We start from the raw sequence: 12,925 nt of genomic DNA, 5'->3' as shown, positions 1-12,925 counted from the left end.
AGCAATTGTATTCATTGTTTTCAATAAATATCTATTTTAGCTATTCAAACTTTATATTTTAATACATATTTCATTTATGTATGTTGGAGAATTATTACCATTTGATGAATAATGGAGTTTATCTAACGTTGCAGTTATGGTTCATGAATTTGATGATGAACCGATTGAGCTAAAATAGTTCTTTGCGTGCTCAATGATCAGAGCAATTTGTTGGGGCAACATACATAGTACTATTTTGTGGATTTAGTTAACACTTGATTAATATTTCATTAGAAGTTTTATATGTTATATTTCATAAATGCACTTGAATACACATATGCATTTATGATGTCAAAATGGTTTATGAATACATAATGAATTATTTGATTTATATTTATTTTTGTGAAGTGAAGATCTGATTTGGGAATGATGAATGATGCTAGTGAAGACGATGGTTGTACAACTAAGACGAAGGTATGACTTTGGAAATAGTTATATAAGCTTGTTCAATATATCTATTAAATAATGACTTTATGTAGTTTTTTTATGATGGATGCAGATTTATTTTAGACATTCATGTCGGACGCAATATGTTGGTTCTTTGAATAAGAGCTTAACACCATAACAAATTATTTGTCTAGAAAAACACCATTTGCTTGGATGCCGAAGTTGAAAGAGTCTATGAAGATAAGTACAAATCTTTTGAATGAGTTGGTAAATGTCTGGGTTGAGAGGAGAGGAGGTTTTCGCCTTAGTAAAGAAATCGTTAGATTTTCTTTATTAGATGTATGCTTAGGTTTATGGTTGAGGGTTGTTAGAACTAAAATTGATTTGAATGAGGGTTTTGTTCATAGTGAGTGTAGGAAACACTTTGATGATGAAAATGCAGGGCTGGGCAAAATATAACAAATTGCACTGCACTACCAAAAACTGTACTGAACTACAAAAATAGTTTGCATGAACTGCACTGAACTGAAAAACAGTTCAAACGAACCGAACTGAACTATTTTTTTGTCTAATAAACTGAACTAAACTGCACTGCATTGAACTGCACTGCACTATAATATGAACTGAACTGTTTTATGAACTGCACTACGTTTGAACTGAACTACACAATTTTTGAACTGAATTGCACTATTTTTGAACTGAATTGCACTAATTTTGAACTTAACAACATTGCTTTTGAACCGTTTTTGAACCGATTTGCATTGATTTTGAACCGAATTGCAATAATTTTGAACTGAATCGTACTATTTTTTAATTGAATTGCACTGATTTTGAATCAACTATACTATTTTTGAACTTAATTATACTTTTTTTGAATCGAATTGTACTGATTTTGAACCAAACTGCACTATTTTTGAACTGAATTACACTATTTTGAACCAAATTGCACTAATTATATATGATTGTACTACGCAATAATAATCTAATTTTTATAATTTGAAAGTGTTTAGGAAATAATACTTGAAATATGCATCAAACTTCAATACACCAAAATCAAAATATTACTATATCTTAATACATAGGTTCTCTCGTAGGTTCTCCCATAAATAACATCAAAATCTTAATACATCTTCTATCATCTAAATTAATTACATTTGAAGGTCCCACTTCGTCTTGAAAAAAAAATTCAACTTTTTTTTTCTCTTCATAGAGTTACTCTTTTTCTTACTACCATGAAGTGTTTTGGAATTTGTTTTGTTTTAAAAAGAATTTAAAAATGTAAGACATATTTTGTCCATGTACATTAAATTACATCCCCAATTAATCCTCTCTCAAATTCCTAAGAATTAAATCTGTAAAAAAAATAGAATGAAAGAGAGAAAAAAAATGTTAATAAAAAAATTAACAATTTGTCCATAGCTAGTTTACAGAGGAATTTAATTATGACGTTTTAGCTTAAAATAAATTAAATTGGTCTAAGTTTTGTCCAGCTTCCTTGAAATATTATTGGCCTAAAAAGTAAGAGATACCATTAGTCCCAAAAGTTTATTTTTTTATTATTTTAAACCTCTCTATTGTTTATTTATTTCTACATTTTATTTTATTAAAAGTTTATATTATCCATTTTATCTTTTACATTTATTTTAAAATTGAATTTTAACATTTTTGAAAGATACTATTTACCAGATAATAAGCAAATTTATTATAAATAAAATTATTAAACATAAATTAAAAATATTTATTGTTATTATAAATAATATTGTATAAATAAATATTTCAAAAATTAAATACCAGTAAATTTTTGTATTCCTTAATAGGTATTTTGATATTTTTATATGTGAAAAATATCTATTAAGAAATTATCCTCTGAAATTGATTGTAATATTTTATAATAATAATTTCAATATTTCGGATATTAAACAAAAGTTGTCGTAATACACAGTATAACAAAAATTGACAACCCCGAACTTAAATTTAATGCAGTACAAGAGGTTCAAACAATTAACTGCACTGCAAATATAAGGGTTCAATGTTCTTTAACTGAACTTTCAAATAGTACAGTGCAGTTTTTGTTAGAAGTAGTTTAGTTTTTTTAGTATAATGTAATATAGATAATCCATAGTTTAGTGCAATTAAGTTTATTTTGCCCGGCTCTATGAAAATGTTGATGTCAAAATGGTTTATGAATTTTTATTGCAACATCATGGAGATTTAAGTGTAGTTGATTTTTGTAGATTGTATGTTTTGATAGGCATATGTGAGTTTCTATTGTCTAGTCGCAGTGGTAGAATTTTTCCAATATTGTTCAACATTGTGGATGACTTTGGAAGTCTTGGAAAATATAATTAGGGTAGTCTTGTGTATGAGTACTTGGTTGGGAGTCTATGTACTGCTTCATTGTTGTTGAGCGACGAAGGAAATGCGAAATACTTTCATGTCTATGGTTGTGTTTATTTGTTACAGGTATAATAAATTAATTGTAAATTGATTGTTTTATTAATTATGATCCTGAATTATTAGTTAAGGCTGTTAAAATTTTGTTACAGTTATGGGCTTTTGAGTGTAATAAAATTATGTCATTTGCAATCAATTTCAAGTAATATGAGTGTGTTAGATCATTTCCCTTTTTCTTTTTAATTATACTTCATACTAAAGACCAACATGGAATACACCGAATATTAACAATAAATAAGCAAGCAATTTCAATTAATTTTTATCTTTTGTTGATTTTCTAATGTTTGTTTCAAAACATAAATTTTGGTTCAGTTTGATGGAATCACTGATGTTCTGTTCTGAAGTAGGCTGTCTGTTTAAATCTATATTCCAAGTTGCTTCCTTTCTTGACATACTTTGGATGTGAGTGGTGTGTAGGTGTAAAGCTATTGAACTGAGTACACTTATTACAGCCATTGCACAAAACAATTGCACAAATCAATAACCAATTGCACAAAACAATAGACAACCAACAGAAACTAAGCGTGCAAAAAAAAAGTAGTTCAAAAGGGAGAAACATTGAACCTTCTCACCAACGACACCAACGACAGCAAAATCAGGGCGACGAGTAGGTTCCAAAATCATTCTTCTTGCACCTCACATTCGCCTCCACGTCTGACGGTTTCGCAATGCATGTGTCGAGAAAGGAGATAGTGGTGTTGAGGGGGAGGGGAAAGGGATTTGGGGTTTATGGTTTTTTGAAGAATTGATACAGGTTGGGGGATTCAACAATGAAAGGAGAGGTGTGTCCGGGAAGGGTTTTCTGGGGAGGTTTCGGGAACAGTTGGTTCAGATGTATGAGGAACAGTTGGTTCAGAGGGATTTAGGATAGGGGGAACAATTTGAAGATTAAAATGGTATAGGGTTTTTCGAAGAACAGTTTGGGGTTTCAACATTCAAAGGAGAGAGGGGTCTGTGATTAATTTTCAAGGTGGAGGAGAGGTGTGTGCGGGGAGGGTTTTCTGGGGAGGTTTGGGGAAGAGTTGTAGTAGAGGAGAGACGTTTTTTGAAAAATCAAAATGAAAAGAGAGGAAGGTTCTGTGATGAATGGTAAGTGTCCAATACGCGCGAGTGCATAATCTAACTTTCTGCATTGTCATTTCATTTTTTAATTAAATTAAAAAAAATTAAAATTAAATACCTCACACCATATCAAGTGGTAAAGAAGTAGTAAGAAAAAAGGTGTCATTGTAGGACAAGAACCTTGTAATCACATTTTACCATTAAATATTTAGTATCAGGTTTTTCAAAACTTTTTTCGGATTAGAAAGAAAAACAAAAAACAAAGATTGAAAATTTTCAAACCTAACATAACATCACTAAATAAGTCAATTTTAAACATTGTAGGAATTTCATAAGAACATTTTTGAAAACTAAATGCACATAAATTAGACCAAGAAAATCAGCATAAATTATTGAAAATGACTAAATTTTACGGCAAACTCAGTTTTCTCTTCTAAATCGTAAACAAAATGAACCATTGGATTCATTTCTACTTTTTCAACTTTTTCAACGAAGTGAGAAAGTGAGAGCATGTTCCGACAAGAGACAGAGTGAGATCTTACTGAGAGTGTCGAGAAACCAGAAAATGGAAAAGGAAAGGGTTGGATCCGCATTCCAGTAAAACGACGCCGTGCTGCTGCGCATCCAAATCCTCTCTTCTTTTTGTTCAATGGCGGAATCTGAATCGCAAGGTCCTTCATGGATCTCCTATGCAGTGTCGTTGTTGATCGTTCTTCTAATAGTGCTTCACGTCTTCGCCTTGGTAGCCCTAACAATTTAACTCTTCTTCTTCCTCTTCTTCACCTTATCAAAACCTAATCTAATCACTTTTATCTCTCTTTTTCAGGTCTATTGGATTTATAGATTGGCCACTGACAATAGGTCGCAACAGCAGCAGCAACAACAACAACAAGAACTTCAGCAAGTGAGAAGAAAAGCTCACTGATTGAATTAAAAAAAAAAAATCTCATTTAGTTTCGTTTTCTACAAACAATTGTTGTGTGAAATTATGTGCATTAGATGATAGGATTTTTGTTTTTTTTTTTTGTGTAAGAGTGGTGAATGAGGTTTCTGTTTATTTTTAAATTGAGTGTTAGTGATATAGTCAACATTGCTTGCTTTCACAAGCTAGAGTGTGATTTGTTGTGCCAAAATTGAATAATCTCCGAGGAGTAGAATCTTGCTGCAATTTAGTTCATCTTATGTTCTTTGTATTGTGTGCTTTGTGTCTTTGGATAAAGTTTTTCATAGATACTTCAAGGACAAAATAGCAACAAAAACGAAAGAAGTTATTCCATGAGTTATTTATATGTAAAGTAATTTGTAGAAGTTCTCGTGTTAGTTTCTCTACAGCATGATTTTTCTTAACCTATACTAGCTCTCTTGTTCATAGAAGTATTTTATGGTGATGTTTATTCAAACATGCATTATGTTTATTTCCGTGATTCAAAAATATCGAAATCAACACCTATATGAGAAGAAGAAACAAATGAAACAAGTTTTCTTGTGAGCTTATTTTATAAATAAAAATAAGTTACTGGAGAACTTGGCATATGAGAGATTTTATAAATTAGATTTTGCAGCAATTTATTTTAATTTATGGAGAAAATTGTTTTATTTGCTCTCCTCTTCAAGTATTTATATCTATGTATTGCATTCATAGATGTGAATGGTGTTACAAATTAAGACTTTGAAGTTGTGGGCTATGGGAAGGGGCATGGATCTTGGTGTTTAAGTAAGTTGTATCATTTTTGTCGAGAAGTGGGTAACAAGGCTGTGATACACCAGGGAGAATGAGGTATTTATGAGCAGTTGAGCACTTATGTTGGTATTTAAGGTGGGTAAAAGATGTTTCCTTGGAAACTTGATCTAAACTGTTTGTTATGAATGATTGCATTGTGTTATTATAGTTTGCCTTAACCAAAGGTATTACATTAAATTTTTGGGTGTCTGTTGGAGTCCTGATCTATAACCAGAGCTAAACCAGTATCCCGGGATTTAGCTTAGAACTAGAGAAATGCTAGCAACAATCTTTAATGTACCAATGTAATATATTCTTCAATATTAGTTGAAATTTATTGAGCCTTTTGTAGCACACTCTTCACTATTGATTAAAATTTATTGAGACTCTTGTATCTGGACGAGTCTCACTACATATTAGTGAATATAACAATGAATTTGTTAGAAAAAAAGTTGTTAAAGTGTTTACTAGTTAATATTGATGAGTCCCGGCATTCCTATTTCTCACAATAAAATGATCTTCCTTTGATTTCATCTTTCTTATCTTGTCAATGTTGACTTTTTAAGCCTTGGCTGTAGGTCTTAGAAATATGCATGTGTTTACTTGTTAATTCTGATATTCACACAAGAAAAAATCTGAAACACCAACAAGTTTGTGAGAATATCTTTGAGAAGTAGAAAATTTGTCTAGTTCATAGTTTTGTACCATACCTGTTACTGCCTGTAGAGAATAAATAATGGGAAATATGAATGATATATCTGCTGTTCACTTAATTTCTGAACTCGGGTCTCATGTTTACTGGGTTTGTCTGATGTTCATTGAAGTTCCATACACACAGAGTACGCAATAAAATTTGGAACAAAAAAGCATTATATACTGGTTCTGTGATCTAATGCAGGTATCAATCGAAATAAGCGATTGGTAAGGGTATGTCTTATGTAATTTAATTTTTGTAACTTCTATAATAACAATAAGTTGCAGTTTTGGTGTTGGTAATTTTACTTTTATAGATGTGTACAATAGTGTAAGCTGTGTGCTATTTGATATCAGTGGTCAATTTATATTGCATTTTAGGGAATTGGCTTAACCAGTTAACCTATATGTAGCTGCCTGACGTGTAATCTAAAGCTGAAAGTGATTTCACTGTGCTTCTTAATGGCGTGTTTTGTTTTGTTTTAAGTTTTCTTTTTCCTCCAAAAGTGTGGTTTGGATGAACTCTAAATTTGGTCTTTGTGGTTGGTTGGGACGACTTTAGTCTCTTTTGATAAGTAATTTTGGTCTTAACGATTGGGGAACTTTTTGATGTTCATACCCCACTGAAGCACTAGTAGAATGGTGCAACTCTACCAAAATCTTTTGGAAATAGTTTATGTTTAACTTTCTTTTTCATATGAAAGGATATGTGAAAATTTGGCATAAAGTAATTCATCTCTTTAGTTTAACGAGTTATGCTTATGTCTTAATAGAAGGGGTTAGTTGATCCTTCACAAAATAATGAATTTCGGTTTAAGTCTTCATCCATAAAACATTCCCACTTTATCCGATTTATTTTAAACATAATTATATGGATTGGTTTTGTATTTTTAAAACTAATGTTTTTTAATATGTTAAACAGGTTTTTTTAAAATGTTTTTATAATGTTATTTTAACAAATGAGTAGTCATTTATTTATTTCAAGAAGCAAATCCCATATGCTTATAAAATAAGTCGTTTGTCTAAAAATGAATCATTTTAAAAATATTTATTCGAAGTCATTGTACTCAAATAAAATTGTAACCACACATGTTGTTCAATAAACGTAAATGGCTATTCACTATGTATTTTTTGTGTGCGGAAAAGCATTTACATTTTACTAAAGAATGTTAGTTTATACTTGTTGTTTCATATATGGATTAACAAATCATGTCAATTTTGTAGAACTTTCTCAAATTATTTGGGAAAATGATCTCTTTGTATCATATTGAGCTGGAACTTAATCTTGTTTTATTATTATTGTGATTTCACAACTGCAAACTAAATCATATTGTGTACGATGTTCACAATCATTCATGTCTATTGGTTTGGGTCGGTAAGCCTCTTTATGAAACTCGTAAAAGCCGCACTGAAGCAGATTTTGTTACAAAAATCATAACCACACATAATATTGAATACGAAAGTAAAGAATTTGATTAAGAAAATAACTTAAGTTCTAGAGGACTTATCTTATCAACCATTAAAGTAAAGGATGATCACAGTTAGAATTTGAGAGACGATGACCAAGATTTTCAATGATTACATCAAGAAGAATGAGGACTCTCGAGAGATCCTTAAGGGGAATCTCATATATTTCTTTAAATGAATCTTGTTAAGAAACTCATTTGCATTTAAGTCTTACATGGTGGGTGTAAATAACTACTCGAAGTGTATATGATTTTTTTTTTCCTTTTTTTTTTCTTTGGATAAATTTAAGATTAATATATTTTGTATGCCGTGAATTGTGTCTTCTTTTCAAATACTTTGATATGGACTTAACTGGAAATTTACTTTTTAATTAAGTCTCATATTTAGAAAAATTAAACATTTTTATTAAATATTTATAAAATTATTTTTAAACAAATTCTAACAATATCATTGGATTTCATTTAAATAAATTACTTTTAATCTTATAAAACATATGGATTAATAATATAATAGTTCTAGGTATTATTCTTTTTGTAAATGAAACTTAAATTTATTTAATAAATATACTTATACTAATTAATAGTTTTTATAAATCTAAGAATTGACAGGTGATATGTTTTTAATGTAGGTGGTATAAAAGACTCAATTAAATTAATTTATAAAAAATGAAACTTAATTGAAAAAGAAAAGAGGCCTTCTTAAATGATTTCAATAAAAATTGAAATCAAACGAAATTTAACCTATATTTAACATAAATAGCTTTAAAGTATTAAACTTTTTGAAAAAAAATAATTTTTACTAGTAATGAATCGAGTAACAACTTTGATTTACAAGTTAAGTGAAACTTTTGAATAACATGGATGACGAATTGAAGTTAAATTAGTGAGTTACAAAATGGATGAGATAGGCTGATTTGTCAATTCATTTTTTTTAAATTAAAAAAAAAATCTATATTATATTAATTGAAAGATGTATATATACCTATAGCCACTACATTTTATTTCAATAGATCTTCTAAGTAATAATATTTTCTTACAACACTATAGCCAACACCAGAAAATGATATTTTCTTGGTTGGAGATTTTATGAAACACCTCTCTTACCCAAAAATAAAAATAGCTACATTAAGAAATGATCCAAACGAGTAGATACACCACAAAACGAGGATCAGAGAGAAAGAGAAGGGAAAGGGAAGAGAAATAGAAAATTCCTTAAATCCCATGGCCCCAAAAATTTGCTAAAATTCACGGAAACGCAAAAATTCTTTCCAGCAACTCCAAATCAAGTAACAATGGCTGATGAAATCCATCAAAAACACAACACAACTTTACATGCCTACACCATCATCAAAACCTTCCAACGCTCATTCATTTTTCGCTTCAAATTCAACAAACCCATTTTCATCTCTTCAAGCTTCAACGAGGTCTTTTTGTCAAACAATTTCCTTCAAATTAATGTATTATGCACATGCTTCATCAAGGTTTGATATTTAACATTATTCATTATGCACCTAATCTACAACATTTGAGAACCTTCTTTTCTTGTATTAAATAAAGGAGGAGAAATCTATGCAATTTAATGATGATAAGTTATGTATGATATGGTTGGTAGATAAACACATTTCTTAAAGAATATCTTACATAATATATGCTATGTGGACACAGTTGAAAATAATATACACACTGCTTTTCCAACTCATTCCAGAATTAGTATAATGTTTAAAATCAATAATTCACCAAATATAGTTGTCAAAGCCAATAATTTCATTACTGTGTTCTAAAGTTTTATTCTCCAGTTTACAGAAAAAGTTGAACCTTTATTTGATGTCTTAAATTATTGAACTTTGAACATTTTTAAATAGTACATATGCTGTTTTATAAATTTAATTTTGTAAGAAATTATTCAGTTCTTACAATCATACAAATTTTATCTTCATATTTAATGATAATCTATTTAATCTCTGTACATACTGTCTTAATTATTTTTAGTCTCTAATTGTATTATTTTAACACTTTTAACTTTTATCGTCCAAGACTTAATTGTTTTTAAGTAATTATTATCTTTTATTTCTAGGTCCTCCTTCAAATTATCCTTGCTAACACACTCTTCTCTCCATCTTAAATGCAGTTCAGTTCAACTTCTACAGTGTCTGCAATAAAATCCTCCACCAATGACGCCGCCGCCGTATCCTCACCGGAGATCCGCTTCTGTCGGCGGAATTCCCGATTGGATCTCTGACTCGATCCACGGCGGATCCCTCCGCCACGTCGACCTGGAAAACGGAACCAATGGCTGGGCGTCGCCGCCGGGGGAACTCTTCTCCCTCCGCTCCTCCGACTACCTCAAGAACCGCCAAAAATCCCCCGCCGGCGATTACCTCCTCGCGCCGGCCGGCATGGACTGGCTCAAATCCACCGCCAAAATCGAGCACGTGCTCTCACGCACGGACAATCGCGTAATGCAGGCGCTGAAAAGGTCGCAGGAAACCCAAGGGCAGTCGATGAAGAGCTTCGTCTTCGCCGTGAACCTCCAGATCCCCGGCGGGAAGGAGCACCACAGCGCGGTGTTCTACTTCGCGGCGGAGGATCCGGAATCGCTCCAAAGGTGTTCACTGCTGAACCGGTTCGTGCACGGCGACGACACGTTCCGGAACCAGCGGTTCAAGCTGGTGAACCGGATTGTGAAGGGACCGTGGATCGTGAAGAAAGCCGTGGGTAACCACGGCGCATGCTTGTTAGGGAAGGCGTTACAATGCTCGTACCACAGAGGGACCAATTACCTCGAAATCGACGTCGATATAGGAAGCAGCGCCATTGCGAATGCGATTCTGCACGTCGCCTTGGGACATGTGACGGCAGTTACGATCGACATGGGATTCGTGGTGGAGGCGCAGACGGAGGATGAGCTGCCGGAGAAGTTGATCGGCGGCGTCCGGGTTTGCCAGATGGAGATGTCGTCGGCCACCGTGGTGGAGGCGTTGCACGTGCCCCAAGTAGCGCACGTGCAGCGTGGGATTGGGTCTGCCAAAGTGAATCACCATATGTCTGCGGATGATCTCCTTGCTTTGGATCGTTAGATTATGAATATGTTTTTAGTGACAAAAGATTATGATTTTTTTGAATTTTAATCCTTCTCCCTCTTATGATTTTAATTCCTCATTTATTGGATATATAGAAAATAATGCCAATATTTTATACCTTTGTGCTTGTCCAAGGTTAATTTTATTCTAAAGTGCATGTATATAAAAGGTTAATTTAATGATTTTTATTTTATTTTAACGAAACAATGTTTACAATTTCACACAAATAGTTTTTTTTTTTTTTATGTTGAAAAGAGAAGAGAGTTTATTGTATTTATCCCAGTTTTATACCAGTTGTTGCACTAATTTGAATATTTTTATGTTGAAAAACAAATGGTAATGCGTATTGTACATTCCTTACTTCTCCGTTTTGAGCTACACAATTTTTGTTTAAAAAGACAAAATTAATTGATAATTTTTTTATAGAAGAATCTAACTATTAATTCTAATAGATTTCTTTAACTTTTTTTCTATTCACATACAAGAAAATATATATGAACTTATATATATCGAGATAACAAATGAATCTCTTCATAGATATGGTACATCCTAATACTAATTTTGTTTTCACACGTAACTCCGTTTTAAATTACTAAAATTTAGTTTTATATCTAAACATACATTAACTCTTTTTTACGTTTTTATATAATTATATGATTTTTATTCAATTATTATTTAATATTATTTTTCTTGATATTTTATATGAGAATTAAAAAATATCTTTCGACAATCAATGTCTTATAATATTATATTGATTTTATTGTAATTTTATTTTTAGTAAAAAATTTATCTAACTAATATTCAAAACATTAAAAAATCGGTAAAAATAATATGGATATAAAATAGAGATGAAATTAAGATAAAAAATGTATAGTTATTAAATATAGGGATGAGGATGAAAATTAATTTTTAATTCAGAAAAGAGAACGAATAATGAAGTGACACTCAACTTATCCCATCATTATGATCTATAGCTGTTGATACGAACCAGCAGCACCCATGCACAATTTTTTTAGTCATGGATGCCAACCTGGGTAAGGTGGACTTTAGTTATAAAATAATGGTGTAAGACTGCAAGACAACACAAAGTTGAAGATCTACAATGATTGGTTGTAATTTTTCAATATCAAATCTACTTATGATATAGTGACCCTACTTCTGCAAATTCTTCTGATAAGTAACTAAAGTTGATATATATAGATTAATAATTTTGAAAATATTTTACATTTTCAGGATAACTATTTTGTATCTACAATATTCATTCCTAATATGTGTTAACTGAGAAGTTAAACTCACACTTTCTTTCTCTCTCAGACTCATCAAATGATAAAAAAAGAATAAAAGTTATTAAGTTAAAGAAACACTTACAAATATTGAAAAACAACTCTTCGACAAAAAACATTTAAAAAATTATCGAGACTATTTTATTTCGTCAACAAACTTAAATTCACAAAACACTCGACTCATTCTTCGACTCATTCTTGATAGAGATGTTCTTATTAGATATGAACAAGAAGATATTAGAATATAGAGATGTCAAAAATTGACTTTCAACCCGTGTGTCAATCCGATTCATCACGGGTTCAAATCGGATTGGATCGAGAAAATTTCAATTTTTTAAAAAGTGGTCAGGTTGAATTTAACCCAACTCACTTAATCCATCAACATTTTTTTACAATTTTTTTTATTTTTTGTTTAATTTTTTTAATAATTATTTACTACTCCTATTATATATGTTCACAATTTCATATTTTTAAATGCTAGAATGTTGCTCAAGTTTGAATAGTTTGAATGTTTAATTAATTTGATTGTTAAGTTATATATGTTGATACTTTAATCTTTAATTATAATCTTTATAATAAATTACTCAAGCAATCGTCTTATAAATAATTTTTTCTAAATTAGCATGACAAAAATGTATAGATTTTTTATTTATATTTGTTGAATAGCATGATAGAAAATTTGTAATATTCGCCATGTTTTCTTAGACTATATGGATACTTTCTTGGAAATAATTCTTCATA

General features: G+C 30.8%; 1 protein-coding gene and 1 long non-coding RNA gene across 2 annotated transcripts; both read left to right on the top strand.

Moving 5' to 3' along the window:
- The first annotated feature begins 4,369 nt into the window (after nt 1–4,369).
- Nucleotides 4,370–5,181, top strand: LOC114193612. The gene is made up of 2 exons (XR_003606288.1): nt 4,370–4,684; nt 4,769–5,181. It is a non-coding gene; the product is annotated as an uncharacterized LOC114193612 (long non-coding RNA).
- A 4,598-nt stretch (nt 5,182–9,779) lies between these two features.
- Nucleotides 9,780–11,015, top strand: LOC114195215 (protein ENHANCED DISEASE RESISTANCE 2-like). The gene has a single exon (XM_028085607.1). It carries the CDS (start codon nt 9,993–9,995, stop codon nt 10,896–10,898), a length of 906 nt encoding a protein of 301 aa, XP_027941408.1. The 5' UTR covers nt 9,780–9,992; the 3' UTR covers nt 10,899–11,015.
- Nucleotides 11,016–12,925: the final 1,910 nt, after the last annotated feature.

This window comes from Vigna unguiculata, chromosome 8, assembly GCF_004118075.2.
Source record: "Vigna unguiculata cultivar IT97K-499-35 chromosome 8, ASM411807v1, whole genome shotgun sequence".
Lineage (NCBI taxonomy): Eukaryota > Viridiplantae > Streptophyta > Magnoliopsida > Fabales > Fabaceae > Vigna > Vigna unguiculata.
Note: the sequence above shows the minus strand (reverse complement) of the source record. Positions and strands in the feature narration are given on the sequence as shown.